General features: G+C 38.2%; 1 protein-coding gene across 4 annotated transcripts in view; it reads right to left on the bottom strand.

Moving 5' to 3' along the window:
• CDK14 (cyclin dependent kinase 14) overlaps nt 1-16,417 on the bottom strand; it is a 567,382-nt gene that overhangs the window by 421,306 nt on the left and 129,659 nt on the right. For all 4 annotated transcript variants that reach the window (XM_082398489.1, XM_082398490.1, XM_082398492.1 and 1 more), the window contains one exon: nt 1,239-1,484. In XM_082398489.1, the coding sequence (XP_082254615.1) occupies nt 1,239-1,484 (246 nt within the window). The remainder of the gene's footprint in view (nt 1-1,238; nt 1,485-16,417) is intronic.

Genomic DNA, 16,417 nt, shown 5'->3' on the forward strand with positions numbered 1-16,417 from the left:
AGATTGACATATAATAATATTAAGATAACTATATAGTGAAATATATGTAATTCTCTTTCCATTACAGAAGCTTAATCATTCTCAACCATTCTTTTCATTTCTTCTAAATGATACTAAATCTAAAAGTTCTCCCAGGAGTTAGTGTTGTATCTGTGACCTAAATGGACACTACCCTGAAATCATAGACAAGATTACAGGGGCCAATGTGGGGAAAGCCAGATAATCAATTCTCCTCACAAATGTTGCATTAACAAATTTATTTTTGATTCATTAACAAAAAAAATGTGACACAAGATTTGTGAGATATCATACACTTCAATTAAACGGAAGTGTCAGTATTCTCCTAGCAGCTGACATCTCTTGCTCTGTTTTGGCCCTCATGGAATTTAATATTTAAAATTTGTGAAATGGAATATGTTTCTTAGCAAGATGACAGGATCAAAATTCTCTTAGCATTCTTCACTTACCCTTTAAACTCTTAGACCAGCTATGTCAAGAAGTTCTCAAGTGTGGGTTAAATTTGAAAATTACTTAATTTCAAAAGATCATAAGTTTTTTTTTTTTTTACAATGTTAAATGCAGGCCAGTCTTGGAAATACGAGTTTCGGTAAAACTTTTACAGTCAAAAAGCAGCAATCATCTCAGAACTTTATACGTCCTTGGGTCCAAGGCAAGACTTGCTTTGATATAGTTTGGGTTTAGAAAATTTCACTGTGATGAATAGGATTTCTCTTTAAGAAGATCAGTTTCAATGTCTAGCTCGTAATTTGTAGAATATTGACAATGAGAACAAAGTGGAATAAGACAAGTGAACACATTCTAACATGTACCCTGAAATGAAATTCTTTGTGAATCTGCCAAATTCAAAACTACCCTTACTGCCCACAAACACAGTGAAGTTCAAACATCCTCTCCAGGTGTTCAAAATACCAAAGGATTTTTACTTATAAATTCCCCTAACTAGAAACAACTAGAAAGAAAATAATTTTTCCCAAAATAAGTTGAATCATTTCTCATTTGCTTGCTGGGTGCTTATGAATAAAGAGTCTGTATATAGTTGGCACTTGCGTGTGCCTGCGCTCTTTCTCTCTTCCAAAAACATTAAACCACCTAAGGAGACAATGCATAATAATGTACTGATAATAAAGCCACCTGCTGTCTTCCCGCACAGCATGCCACTATTATAAGAGGGATACTTGTTCTGTTCACCCACTGATAAGTGAGAAGACTGCACTTACCGAGCTGGGGCTGGAGTGCCGCCGAACTTTAGGAGACTCTTTGCCAGTGGAGGAGGCCTTAAAGTTAATGCAAGCATTGTTCTCAGAATGCACCCTCTTAACTTGATTAGTTGGTTTCTCAAATGGGTCAAAAGTGCTCTGTGTCCTCTGAACCCTGACTTTTTTATCCTCAGGAATTGTGTCCAGGGGTTTGATCACTGAGTCCATTCCCGGGCAGTTCCGTGTAGACATCTTTGTGACACATATCTGGGGAAAAAAAGAAATTAAACTCAACCTCTCCACTGAAACTTTAATATCACTAAACATGCTGATTTGTTATCCTAGAAAGCATGCCAATTTTGATTCCAGGAAATACCCCAAAAGGCCACAGTTTAAAAGCTACATTAGCTTAAACCTCAATATGAAAAATTCCTCATAATCATCCTGCTTATACTCGGTTAGGGCTGACACTAAAATTGCTATCCCTAAAACAGGAAGCTTAAGGCCTATACTGCTAGTGCCCTAAGGTGGTTCTTGAACTCTGTCACATATTTTACCATCTGACTGCAACTGCGATTATTTCTGAATCATTAAAAGTTGGATAACTTGCCTTAATTAAAAAAACAAACAAAAAAACCCAGCTGAAGTAAATCAGATGGGCATTTTAACTGATGGGCCACCACGGAAGCAGCTAACATGGCTAGAGAAAGTCATTATGTTCTTCAACACTTTAATGCTTGAATACATGTTTAAAATCTATCCCAATCTTGATTTCATCTCCAAACTAGAATGGAGCATATGAAAAGGCTAAAAGGTAGAGATAGTAAAAGTTGAAAACAATGTTTTTTCTTTTTTCTTAAACATCTTTATTGGAGTATCATTGCTTTACAATGGTGTGTTAGTTTCTGCTTTATAACAAAGTGAATCAGCTATATGCATACATATATCCCCATATCCCCTCCCTCTTGTGTCTCCCTCCCACACTCCCTATCCCACCGTTCTGGGTGGTCACAAAGCACCGAGCTGATCTCCCTGTGCTATGCGGCTGCTTCCCACGAGCTATCGGTTTTACATTTGGTAGTGTATATATGTCCATGCCACTCTCTCACTTTATTTTGTTTATATTACTCCACTAAACCCCAATTTCCTTCTCAACTTCATTCATTCTCTTACTGCATAGTCTGCCCCCCTCACTCATTTTATTTTAGTCTCTCTGACTTTTGCTCCTTGTTTTCCACTTTATGTTCTAACTCCTTCCTTCTCCCTGTATTCTGGAGACTTTGTTTTTCTTTTTACATAATTTTATGGCCTCTAGCTGGCCTCTAGCAAGGTAACTTTATTATGCTCTTTAGAGAAAAGATAACTCTGAAATTGCTTTTAAAGTTTTTTTTCTTCTTGTGAAAAGTTTCCATATCCTCATTTAAGAAGGCAGGAAAACAGAAGGTATCTAAGAAAACCCCATACTGTTAAAGTAAACATATGAAGTGTCTGAGTAATATGTACAAGATGATTCCATATAGGAAAGAAATGTATGTGTATGGATAGATATAGATACAAATATACATACAGACATAGATATAGATATTTGTATGTGTATGTATGAGCACACAGAAAGGTATAGAAGGAAACACACCAAAGTGTTAACATAAGATTCCGCCAGATATGTAGAGCTGAACGGATAAAGGGTAAGATCACTTATTTTTTACATACCCCTATATTGTTTGACTTGTATAATAAACATGTCTGACAACGTAATTTTTGAAAATACTAAAGTGGGAAAGTATGTAAAATAAATTAAGCTCTTTCAAGTTTTTGAAACAAACAAAAAAATTTTAATTAAATATTAAGCATCAACTCTATCCTATGAGTGTGTCTCAACTACTAAGCATAGGTTGAATTTTAATTAAATCAAATAAGAAGGATATCATCACACCTTTTAGCATACCACAAAATTGCTGAAGATATCTTTAAAAGACTTAAGGCAGAGTCCTCTAGTCATGATCAAAAACTAACAATTTATCACAAGATTAGATGCACTGACGTGTTTCACTCAATTTTCACTCAAGAGTTCACGTGTTTCTCTTACAGATGTGAAAGCAAGAGGCAATAGATATGATATGGATACGAAACCACCCACACCACTGAGGCAACTGAATTATAATTATAAAATATAAACACATGAACCTGAGGAGTCAATGAACCCTAAACACAAGAAATACAAAGAAAATAACATGTAGGCACATCAAAATCAAGTTGCTTAGAACCAGTGATAAAGGGAATATCTTAAAAAGGAGCCAGAGGGGGAAAAGTACTTTAAAAGATAAGTAAGACAGCAAATATTTGGAAACTAAACAATACAAAAGGGGAATTAGAAAGTATCTTGAACTAAATGAAAATAGTTAAACAGAATATCAAAATGGCAGATACAGCTTAAATAGTACTTTAGCTGTAGAAAAACTTATAATGGTAAATGCATATAGTGGAAAAAAATTCAAATCAATAAGATTACACCTTAAAATACTAGTAGAAAAAGATGAGAAATTAAAACCTAAAATAAGCAGAGAATTAAAATGATGAAAAAATATCATTATGGAAATAAATGAAATAGAAAATGAAAAACAATAAAGAAAATCAATGAAACTGAAAGCTAGTTTTCAGAGAAGATAAAAAAAAAAATGGATACACCTCTAGCCAGACTGATAAGAGCAGAAAGGTAAAGAACTTATATTGCCAATAACAGATATAAGAGAGATGACATCACTACAGATTCTACAGATATCATCAACAACTTTATGCCAATAAGTTCAGCAACTTAGATGAAGCAAATTCCCTTGAAAGATGAAAACAACCCAAGCTCACTTGAGAAGAAATAGAGAAGTCGAATAGGCCTATGTCTATTAAAGAAATTAAAAGTGTAACCAAAAACGTTATCACAAAGAAAATGCCAGGGCCAGACAACATTACTGGTGAAGTAAATCAAACATTTAAGGGAAAAAATAACATCAATTCCACAGAAATGCTTCCAAAATATTAAAGAGAAGGGGATACTTCCCCACTCACTATATGAAGCCAGCATCATTCCAACACCAAAACCAGAAAAAAGCGTTAGAAGAAAACTACAGATCAATTTCTCTCATGAATAAAGATGCAAAAATTATTGGCAATTTTTAAAAAATTGAATCCAATAATATATAAAAAGGATAATAAATAATGAAAAAGTAGTATTAATCCCAGAAATGGAAGGTTGGCTTAACACTCAAAAATGTGTAATTCACCATTTTAGTATACAATGTCGGGCAATCTCTAAAAGGGCTCCCAGTGATAACCACTTCCAGATAGTCACACTCTTATTTAGTCCACAGATCTTGAGTTTGGGCTGTATTTGTTGACTTATATCCAATAAACAGAATATGGCAGAAATCATGGGCCATCACTTCTGAGAAAAGATTATAAAAAAACTGTGGTTTCTGTGCTGGTACACTCTCAGTCCTATTCCCTTTCTCTTAGATCACTATCCAAAGGCAAAGCAACTGCCATGTTAGGAGGCAGCTCTGTGGAGAGGCACATTTATGGAAGGACTGAGGACTGTAAACAACCACAGAGTTGAGCCTTCAAATGCAACCACAGCCCCAGCCTCCTGCTTGACTGGAACCTCATACAACACTCTGAGCCACAGGCACCCAGCTAAGGCGCCCTGAATTCTAAACCCACAGTAACTGTTAAACTGAATGCCTTTCTCCTAAGTACAGGAACAAATCAAGGATGTCCACTCTCATTATGTTGACTCAACATTGTATTACAGGTTCTAGACAATGCCACAAGGCAAGAAAAAAGAAAAAAAAAATCTACATTGGAAAGGAAGAAATAATACCAACTTTATTCACAGAAGACATTATCATCTATGTTGAAAATCCAATGAAATCTACCCCCCCAAAAAAACACTAGAATTAATAAGTTTATCAAGGGTACAAGACATAAGATCAATATACAAGAATCATTTGTATTTCCAGATACTAACAACAATCAGAAATTTAAATTTTAAAAACACGATTTACAACAGCTTCAAACAATATAAAATATTTAGTGATAAATCTGACAAAATATGTGCAATATCTGTACACAGAAATTATAAAGTATGGCTGAGAAAAGGAAAAAAAAACAAAGGAACCAATCAGGGACTTCCCTGGTGGCTCAGTGGTTAAGAATCTGCCTGCCAATGCAGGGGACACGGGTTTGAGCCCTGGTCCAGGAAGATCACACATGTCGCGGAGCAACTAAGCCAGTGTGCCACAACTACTGAGCCTGCGCTCTAGAGCCCAAGTGCCTCAACTACTGAGAGAAGCCACCGCAGTGAGAAGCCCACAAACTGCAATGAAGAGTAGCCCCCCTTGCTGCAAGTAGAGAAAGCCTGTGCACAGCAATGAAGACTGAACACAGCCAAAAATAAATAAAATAAAAATAAATTTATAAAAAAAACCCAGCAATCTTGACACAAAAATAATAAACATATATATTCATAAAATGCTATCATAAAAGTATTTTTAAACTACAAGTTCATTGTGATAGGCAGAATTCTACAATGACACCCAATGTCCAGCCTTTGAATAATCCCTTCCCCTTTGAGAGTGAATACGATGAGATATCACACCATGATTCTATTATGTGATATGGCAAATGGGCAATTACCCTGGGTGGGCCTGACCTAATCAGGTGAGTTCTTTAAAAGCAGAGCATTTTCTCTAGTTGGTCGCAGAAGAGAAAGTCAGAGGTGTGATCTGACTAGCCTGGAAGAAAGCCAACATTTCATGCTGTGACCTTCCTATGGGGGCCACATGGCACAGAACTGGGGGGCAGCCTGTAAAGGCTGAGAGTAGTCACTGGCTGACAACCTGCAGGAAAAGGGGACCACCGTCCTACAACCACAAGAAAATGAGTTCTGCCAACAGCTAGTGAGCTTGTAAGAGGATCCTGAGCCCCAGGTGAGACCAACACCTTGATTTCAGTCCAGTGAGACCTAGGGCAGAGAAACCAGCTATGCCGTGCCTAGACTTTTAAACTACAGAAACTGTGAGATGATAAGCTAGTAAGTACATGGTAATGTGCTACACACCAATTGAAAACTAATACACTCACTTTACTGAAATTGCCTAAAAGCACTCTGATACTTGAGTAGAATGTTCTTAGTAACATGTTGCAGATACCACTTTCTGTATCTGATACACTGTATCAGATCCAGGATAGATAAGCAATGATTCTTAGGACTGCTATCAATAAATGACCACATACTGAGAGTTTTCTGCACGACATAACTCCATCAGCACTATAAAGCCCACGAACAAATTCTCCACATAATTAAATTTATACACAATTTATGGTCTCCACTTCGCCTGGGTTTGTGCGAATAAAACCAGTATCAGGCCTGCTTTATGTAGGCATCTTCATCCAGGAAAGTCATCTATACTTGAGTTTTCCACAGAGGGCAAAGTGACTGTTCTGGAAAGGTTTCAAGTTTCCAATATTTGGGACAAACAACTTAAACATGATCTGGCCATCTCTGTTAACCACAAGCACAACAGAAAGCAGACTCCAGGCCCTTCATAAGGCTCTGGGGAAGCAGCCTCACTGACCTCATGGGCTTGTCAGACCCTGAAGAGAAGAGGGAGGGGTTGGGTGCGGGGAAGGATCCAGACAAGGTGAAGTAAGAATGGCACTCATTCCCCTTAGCTGCAATCTCTGGCATACTATAGAATAAAATTATTGAAGTGCACAGGGTACGTGAAAAGAGTGAGCTGACTAGAGTCCTAGCAATGAAAGAGGGTTCTAGAAGACAGATTATACACTGGTGCTACTCCCCAGTGCCCAGATCTTCATTTGAATCTTTCCATCAACCTGTCAGCAATCTAAATAAACATTTCCCCTACCCAAATAGAATCTTTCTTCCTACAACAAGATGCTTGTGGTCGGTGCAGATACAATCTCATAATATAACAAAACTAGAGGACAAAAGCATGTATGTCAAATTGGAAAAAAAATCAGTAGGAACCCATAACCTCAAAAAGGCAGATTTTTTCAACCACCCAATAGTAGCCCTTTGATCCACTGCTAACTTTCATGTATACCCCCAGTGCCTAGATTCTGGTCTATGTTCCAATTCTCCACTATGAAAAAAGAGGAATCCTTGGAAGTAACCTGATTCCAGTTCACAGGGCAGGAAGCACAAAACAGCTGTGAAATATCCAGCTGTTACCAGAAAACTAGGATCCTTTCAAAAATGTCAATGACAATGCTAGAAGGACAAAGGACTCTGGCTATAGGGATTCCTACTGGCCCAACTGTGATTACATATTTGAGCATCAAAAGGAAAATAAAATTATGGTTAAATGGAACAAGAGAGATATTGAAAGACCCTGAGTTCATTATGATTTTGAGAAAGAAAAGTCAATAAAAATGACAAATGGCAGTTATATGGAAGGATGAATATAACAGGATATATAGTTGGTTTTCACACATAGAGCTGTGAGTAAGCCAAGTAGTGCCAGAAAAAGTAGGAATTGCACCAAGAATAGGAATGATTGCTCAAAGCTTGCGGAGGGGGGGTCTACACAGCACAAGTGTAGAAAGAACAGCAACACGGATGTCCCACTAACAGACCAGGTCAATATAACACAGTAATAAACAAAGGGTATGTGATGTTGCCTAAGCAACATTTTACAAAGAATACATTTAGTGGAGAGACACCAGATTGTAAAGAAAATTTATTGTGAAGTCAATGTGGAATGCATTTTTTGGAAATAAGTTAAATTTTAGTAACTAAGTGAAATTTAACCCTCAAATAGAAAATTCAACTTGACTGCTAACCAATGACTCAGATCTGAATCACTTTGGAAAAAATCAACCAAGGCCCCAACAGTCTACAACTCAGATCCTGTAATCCCAGCTATTCGGAGAAGGCATTGTTTTACTTGTGGATGTGTAAAGATTATACAACTCCAAGAAGATTCAAAAATATTACTAGGGCTTCCCTGGTGGTGCAGTGGTTGAGAGTCCGCCTGCCAATACAGGGGACACGGGTTCGAGTCCTGGTCTGGGAGGATCCCGCGTGCCGCAGAGCAACTGGGCCCGTGAGCCACAATTACTGAGCCTGCACGTCTGGAGCCTGTGCTCCGCAACAAGAGAGGCCGCGATGGTGGGAGGTCTGCGCACCGCGATGAAGAGTGGCCCCCGCTCGCCGCAACTGGAGAGAGCCCTGGCACAGAGACGAAGACCCAACACAGCCAAAAATAAATTAATTAATTAATTAATTAAAAAAATATATATTACTAGTGAAACCCCTGGAAGGAATCTACTAATTAGATCTATAACCCTAGGGAGGCATAAAAAGAAATATAGAAATAATATGAAATTAATTAAACCCACAGTGTAGGTGTTTTAAAATAGGATGAGTGTAAGTGTAGTAATATTACGTGCAATAATCATATTTGTGCATGCTTTCTTTGTTTAAAGTATCTGAAATATGTTAAAATAATCAGTCACACTAAATTAGTATTTGAAATTAAGGGAATTTAGTTAAGTCAGTCATCAGTGCTTAACTAGACTGAGACAAATTGGTTTTCAAAATTACATTTATTAGCTACATATATTTTTAAGGATGTGGGCACTAGCTGTGGATGTTCCAGGCACAGAATACTCTTGGACATGACATTCACCATCAGCTTTCACTGTCCTTCACACATAGTTTGTTAGTGCCCTCTGCACAGGGCACACCAAGCCATAGACTTCCTCCTACACCAAGCCATGGACCAAGCCAGTCACAATAAATAGCTATAGTAGCAGTACTGCCTGAAAACCACAGACATTCCAGTATCATCGGGAAACAGGATATGTTTTCTCTATGATGGCATTTTTTCACACTTCCTTGATCCATTTAGAAACTGAAGTGACAAAATTTACATAAGCAGGGATGTCTGATGGTACTTGAAAACAGATAAAAAGAAGAAATCACCACAAATACTAACATTAACGTCTGTTCCTTTATTTTTTCCAGTAAATTCAATAGAACCTAGAATTTCAAACATGGTTAGAGATGCACCCACACATTTAGGTGTTCATCTGAATGAATTATTTTGGTTCACTCATCATTAACAGGGGTCTGTACATTAGCTGGCAGACTCAAAACTCAGTAAAAATTGTTAGCAATTCAAACAGTGTTGGAGGCTCCAAAAGTCACAGTTTGACCTACAATTTTAGCTTGGAGCTATGTAAAATCCAGACAACTGTCCCCCAAACTCACAGCAGTGGATTTGAAAGAGCACAACTTAATTCAGTTAAGGTTGGCACTCATTTCCGGCGAATTCACTGGGGCTGAAAATTGTCCCTTTGAATCAACCATTTTCTGGTGATTGGCATTTTACTGGGTTCAGAGTGTGATCTTCTGTACTTCTTCACTCCACCCTCTTCATGAAGTCAAACACCATAACAAGAATCGCTTTAAGTCATGATCTTTTGCCATTCATGAAAGGAATATCCATGACAGGCCAATGCAAAACTGAAATCAGCAAAATTCCTGACACTGAACAACCTCTTACAATTGTTTTCCCCTCATCTGTTACCTGATGAGGGCCTGACAGCTTTCTCTTACTCAATATCTTCTCTCAAAATCTGCTCCCAATTAAAAAGCCACCATCAGTCATTTACAAGTTTGTGAACACTTAAATCAGAGCATTACCTCTCCCTAGATTATCTGAACTTTAAGCATTATAGCATTAAAAAGCTCCACCCCTTATAAAATAAATTTCAGCTTTCAGGGGTAGGTGGACAAGGTATTTTGGTAGGAGCAGGGAATGAAGGGGGCGAGGGTAGGAGAAATTTCTAATGCCACTAGAATCATAACCCATGACAGCTGCCTTCATCTCTAACCTAAACCTGCAAGATCTAAAAGTATGCTGTCCTCTCTTTGGCTGTAGTCTTCTCTTTTCTCACCCATGTGTGTGTGTCTGTGTGTGTACAGAGGTGGCAGTGTGAATGGCTATAGTTGTATAGAGGTGTATAGAGGCGGCAGTGTGAATAGCTACATGGAACAAAAAAATAGAACATGTTGTCTATGTATATAAAGGGATATATGCCTGAATGTACTTTTACTTACAGCTATGTTTTAACAGAACGAACATCTTGCCTAAAATCACCTTCAGAACATTAGCGAATACACGGGCAAGCCTGCGGCCCATATTAAGTCAGAACTAAGTGACTCAGAACAAGTCACTTCAACTCTCTGGGTCTCAGTCTTTTCATCTGTGAAATGACACAGCTGGAGTAAACAGCTCTCCAGGCCTTTCAAAGCTCAACTGTTCTATTACAAACTCCAGGCAGCAGCTTACAGCTGGTAAATGATTTTAAATAGAGCAACTAGAGAGCTAAGACCAGAGACATAAATTCACTTCTTTGTGCTTCCTTTTACTTCCCCTTTGCCTTAGGATTTTAGGGTTTAGAGAGGCGGCCGTCAGGTTCACACCATAAACACGTCTCCTGAGAGCTCCAGCCTCTGCGGGTGTTCCTTAACTCTAAAATCCTGGCATTGTCTCTCAGTGATGGCATCCTGGGCCTTTTGACTGAGGGATTATTTGTGAGCAGCATGGGGTAGCAGTCACACTGTGGGATGCTGGCAACATTAGTTCTGTCTACTAAACGCCAGTCATGCCCCTACGTCACTGTCACTGTCGCCACCAAAAAAGCCCTCACTAAGAACTACATCGTTTTTAGACTGTACCTCATAACCCGTCACTTAAATATACACTGTCTTATGTGCTTTCATATAAGCTACTGTGGAATTTGTTTTGATGCGTTTGGTTTATCTGCCGGGGTGGGAGGAGATCTTTGTCTTGCTCTGTTTCTCATGTATTTGTATTTCCACAACCAGACTGTAAACACCAGAACACAGAAACCACGTCTTCCATTTCCTTCACGTTCCCAAAGCTCAAATGGCAGCACAAAAATGGGTGCTCTGGTAATATTTACTCAAAGATGGATTGTTCTCCTTATTATAAGCCTTCCCCTTTAACTAAACATGGGTCATTACGAAAATGAGTCCTAAGAAACTAGGTAACGATGAGGCACCTTCTGAGCCGAGATCTTCTCCAGTCAACAAAAAGGCTTCACCAGCTGTTCCCACTCACCAGAATTCAATGTCCACTACTGGGATTTAATTTTAAAATGCTTATTTTTCTACTGACTGGTTTCTTTCGGGTCTGACCTAATTTCATTCAATCCTGAATCCATCAGCTAATGGACACAGTTGAATGGAGAACTCTTGAGGACATCACATTCCTTTATGCCGCTTCAGTGACTGTAGTTTTGTTACAACCTTACTGGGCTTCAGTGCTTATCACCAAGAGACTTGATCGTTGTTTTGCTGATTCTATTATGAAATATTTAGGCGGCCTTCCCAGGAGCTTAAACTTTAATATGCATCACTAAAATAATTTTATTTAGTTGCTTTCCCTTCTGTTATAATGAGACACTTGATTTAGATATAAGAGATACAGTTTGCTTAAAGGCTGGCATAGATAGATGCATATATTTACTGACCTCTAGGTTCTTTATTTTACACTACTTCCACTAAAAAGTAACTAGCCCAAAAAGGTAAGGGAAGAAAGAAGAAGATATGTGAAATTTTCTCACTCCCACTTGACATCCATAATTATATGCTGATTAAAATTCCATGATTTCATAATGATAAATTTAACATGAAATTTAATGAACACTCACAGTAAGGGTTGAAATGCCCTCTCTCTGTTGTTAGTTGTGGCCTATCTAGGTTTTCTGGAATGTAGTTATTTTGGGCGATCAGGATTTCGTCAGGAATTATTCTTTAACCCCTGACTGCCTTTGGACCAGCAGGACAGTCATCACCCAGGATCACAGCCCTCACCTCACCTCAGTCCTACTGAGTCAGAACCTGCATTTTAACAAGATCCCAGGGGATTTGTATGCACATTGAAGTTTGAGGTGCAGTGCTCTAAACCATATAATAATAATAGATTCTGCTACTACGGTCAAATAAAGAATTGAGATTGTGAAAGAGGCAAAATTTGTTTGTCTCTGGGTACAACATGAGTGATAATCATTTCAACATTCCTTGGGTAGCATTTTTGCTCAAACTTCCCACAAAAGATCATGGTAATTTCAGATAATTCTTTGATGTAATTTTGAACTCTGAAATAAAATTTTCCAATAAGCTACCCCCAATATATTCAGGAATTTTTAAAAAGCAATGGGATTGGAGTGTGTGAGGAGTAGAGAAAGAAGACTATACATAGGTTATAATAACATATGTCACATTACTTCCTGCATAGAAACTTTTATTTGTTTCTAATACAGAAGCATTGTTTTATCATGGGCCACAATATCTATAAAAAAAATGACCACAGAATTATTCTAAGGTGAAGTGAACCCAGAATTTTGCTTTATTCTTTATTTACCAGAGCTTACGTAGTAGCTTTGAAAAAAAAAATTCAAAGGAAGTCACTTCAGGATCCAGAAATGAAATTCTAAAAGGAACTTACATGCATGAAGAGTGCCATGTACTGTAAAACAGGTCCTCCCTTGGGCAGAAAAAACAAAAAAGCCCTTTGCCTGTGAGGCATAACTGAACATTTCCCACCCTCATCTGGACAAGGACCCGAACCCCTACTCCCAAACAGAAGGACAGGGCAATTCTGTGGAATTCTGGGCCTCTTCCAATCACTGCTTCCACTAAAAACTTACTAGATATCCCCAAGAAGTCAAGGGGAAAAAGAAGACGATGTGTGAATTTTCTCATTCTCACTTGACATCCATAATCATATGCTGGTTAAAATTTCATCATGGAAAAAAAAAAAAAAATCATATGCTGGTTAAAATTTCATCAGGAGTATAGCAGTCATATCATATGGCCCAATGAACATACTGGGAGGTGAAATATTAGAATCGACATCTATATTACTTCCTCCCTCTCATTTAGAGCCAGAGGGCTCAGAAATGGGGCTCATGACACGAGAATCCCCACACACAGCACAGGAGTGGCTTTGTTGAGATTCCACAAAGCAAAAGCCTATTCCAACCTACGAAATCCCCATAGCTGCAGTGGGGAACTGGAATACCCATTCTCAACACAACAGAAGACTCGAGCTACAGAAAGTGGCTCACACTGCATGGCTGATTAGTTTCTTCATCAAGACACTATTCCCTTATAGCTCTTGCTCTAGAAAAGAACAAGTCTGTTCCTGCAAATAGGGACTTTTCCCCCCTCTCTCATAGAATTTACAGGTTTAAATATAGCTTTTCTTTTTATTAGGTTTTGTTTTGGGTCCTACCTGAGAAGCAGAAACCAGGGTGTGTTTTCAAAGGACCCCACACCATGCAGAGGTACGATATAACCTGGGAGGGGAGCTGACTAATATTAACTAGGGCAATTTTAAAATGTCGACCGTGTCAGAGCACTAATAACCAATAAACAGATAAGGCTGAACTCAGATTCCCAGATGTTTAAAATCAATAACATGGTCCAGAATGCTTTCTGTACACATATGCTTAGCGTTTGAGGGCCTTTTTTTTTTTAACATCATGAGGACACGAGAAACTGTCATTTGTCTCAGAGGCTGTACAAACAAGAGTCTCGGGTGCCTTCTGAATTCTGTTTTCTGTTCCTAGTTTCACTGCACCACCCACAGCTTCTTTGTACTAAAGTAGCCTAGTTCTTCCTTCATGTTTATACCTTTCAAATATCTGTAGCTCACTATTCTGTCCCTCATGTAAGATAAAGCAACCAGAAGGTAAAATCACATTAAAAATTGGAAACTTGTAAAGAAGACACTACTGGAGGTTCTGACTGATCCATTAGGACCTGAATTTCTTTCCCCTGGTAACCACATGAACAGCATTTAAAAATAAAGATTGTAAATATTTTTAAATTCCTTCCCTGAAGGAGAAATAAAATTGTGTACTCTCTTCTTACTCTGAAACAGATGGTTATATAAATAAATACAACTTATATCTCCTCACCTACAATAACCATCTTTTTAATAACATTTAACTGCATTATTAATCCTTGGAAAATAACTTAGTGATTAATGTCAAGAGTGATGTTAGAAAGTTTAAAAGTTTAATAGTTTTACTCTAATAAAATAAATCTAGATGTAAACCCCATCAAAGAATTCAGAAAAATATAGGGCACCACTCAATATAGGATTGACTTTTGAAGCTCTTAAAATTTTCAGAGAATCATATATGGGTCACTAACCACACAGAGCTTATGAAGAGAAACACAGGGAACAAAGAACGCGTAGGGAGAAAATGGAAGTATCTTTCAATGTAGCTTTAACAACTGGTCCATCTATTGTAAAGAGCTAAAATTTCAGTGATAATAAATTTGACAGAAATCCATTAATAATAAAGTCCTAACTGCTTCCATGAGGACTGGTTCTGTAAACCTTTCCTATGACTGAGAAAATTCAATAGTGAATCCTAACTGAGATATCCAAGGTGAACAGAGCAGAACAGCGGGATACACATACCCTGCTGTTTGTCTGCCACCTGAAAACAAACCCCATTGCTTCCAGGAGCATTTCACAGTCATCTTTGTATTTTTAGCAAGATCTCATTTAGCTGTGGAATAAGCCACTGGGGCAAACTTGTATCAGTTGGGCCGAAGAGGAAGTCTATAGAACATATAATCCTTCCCAAACCTGCCAGATGATAACTAGAATACTGGAGCATTCTTTCACACCCTCCTTTTATCCACTCAAACCCAATAACATTAAGAAACTGTCATATATGCTCAATAAACAAGCAAACTGGAGAAGAATCTTGGGCAAGATATAAGTTGATAGAAAAGAGAGATGGAAATTAAGGATTTCTAGATGACCATGACAATGATGATGATAGCTATTATTGAGCTCTTATTATATGAGTTACTATTAAAAATATTTTATAAGTAGTTTCTCAATTAATCTCTACAACAACCCCATGAGGTATTACTATTATCCCAATCTTACGGATGATTAAATTGAGGCACACAAGAGTTAAATTACATGTCCAAGACCACACAGAGAATATGCACAGGAAACGGGATTTATTCCAAGACTCTGACTACAAAGCCCAAGCTCTTGACCACCAGGCTGTCTTCCTTACGTGTCCCCTGGGACTTACATCCTGCGAGAACTAAGGAAAGCAGAGACCTGATCTGCAACACTTCTCTCATTCTTTCTTCTCCTGATGCAAAAGAAAAGCATTTTTAAAACTGAGCAAAATCACTGCTCTGTGTATTAAGGTTTTCTGACCCATCCTCCCTGCCTGCTCACCACTTCCAGCATGTAAATTTAACATGCTTTTGACTAATCTGACTCTCAATCAGCCTCATATCAAAAGTCAAGCCTGAACATCAAAGTATTAGGGGGTAGGGCAAGGGCAGAAATCAAGAAGATTTCTTTAGAAGGACAGGCTGATGGGGAAGATGGGAAGTCTCAGGCATTAGACACTGCCATGTTGAATCTTCCTCTTCTCATATATGTTTGTGTTTCCTGAATAGTATGTTAAAGGCGCGGATATAAACTGCTGATTGATCCCATCTAAGAATCATCAAATCAGTCAATGATAGACAAACAGACAGCTCTAGGGCCTTAACTTGGCTTTCTAAAAAGGATCTTCTATCAGAAAACCATCTGGATTTAAAAGCAGCATCAGGAAGAAATATGAGAAAGAGAATGCTATATTGATGAAGCCAGGCTTACCTCATCCAATGGAAATCTGCTTAAGACGGCATCAAGCTAATACCCTCTTTCACTCCCCTCTAAGTCAGAGGATACCTGGGATTTGGGGATTGAGTGTCCACTGAAAACAGCAGTGGGGAGTGAGAGAAGGTTTGCAGTGGGCGTCAGGAGACTGAGTGGAATCTCGCTCTCCAATTGGCCAAATGAAATGAAGATGAGCCAATTAGACAACACGATTGCTGAAAAACCTCCCAGTCCTAAGAGTCTCTGATTCTGCAAGAGGACTTCAACATGATCAGTCTTTGCTTATAAAGTTAGATAAAGTAAAAGACGAGAAGTAGAGTGGGTAAAATTTGAATGTTAATGACAAAAGCTACAGTCCAGCCTTCCATGGAATATTTCAGCTGATAGTTGCTTTCTATAAGCAAAGAATTGACATGAAAATCTAACTAGCCCAAT

The sequence above is a fragment of the Balaenoptera borealis genome (genome assembly GCF_965194805.1).
Source record: "Balaenoptera borealis genome assembly, chromosome: 7".
In the NCBI taxonomy this organism is placed as follows: Eukaryota; Metazoa; Chordata; class Mammalia; order Artiodactyla; family Balaenopteridae; genus Balaenoptera; species Balaenoptera borealis.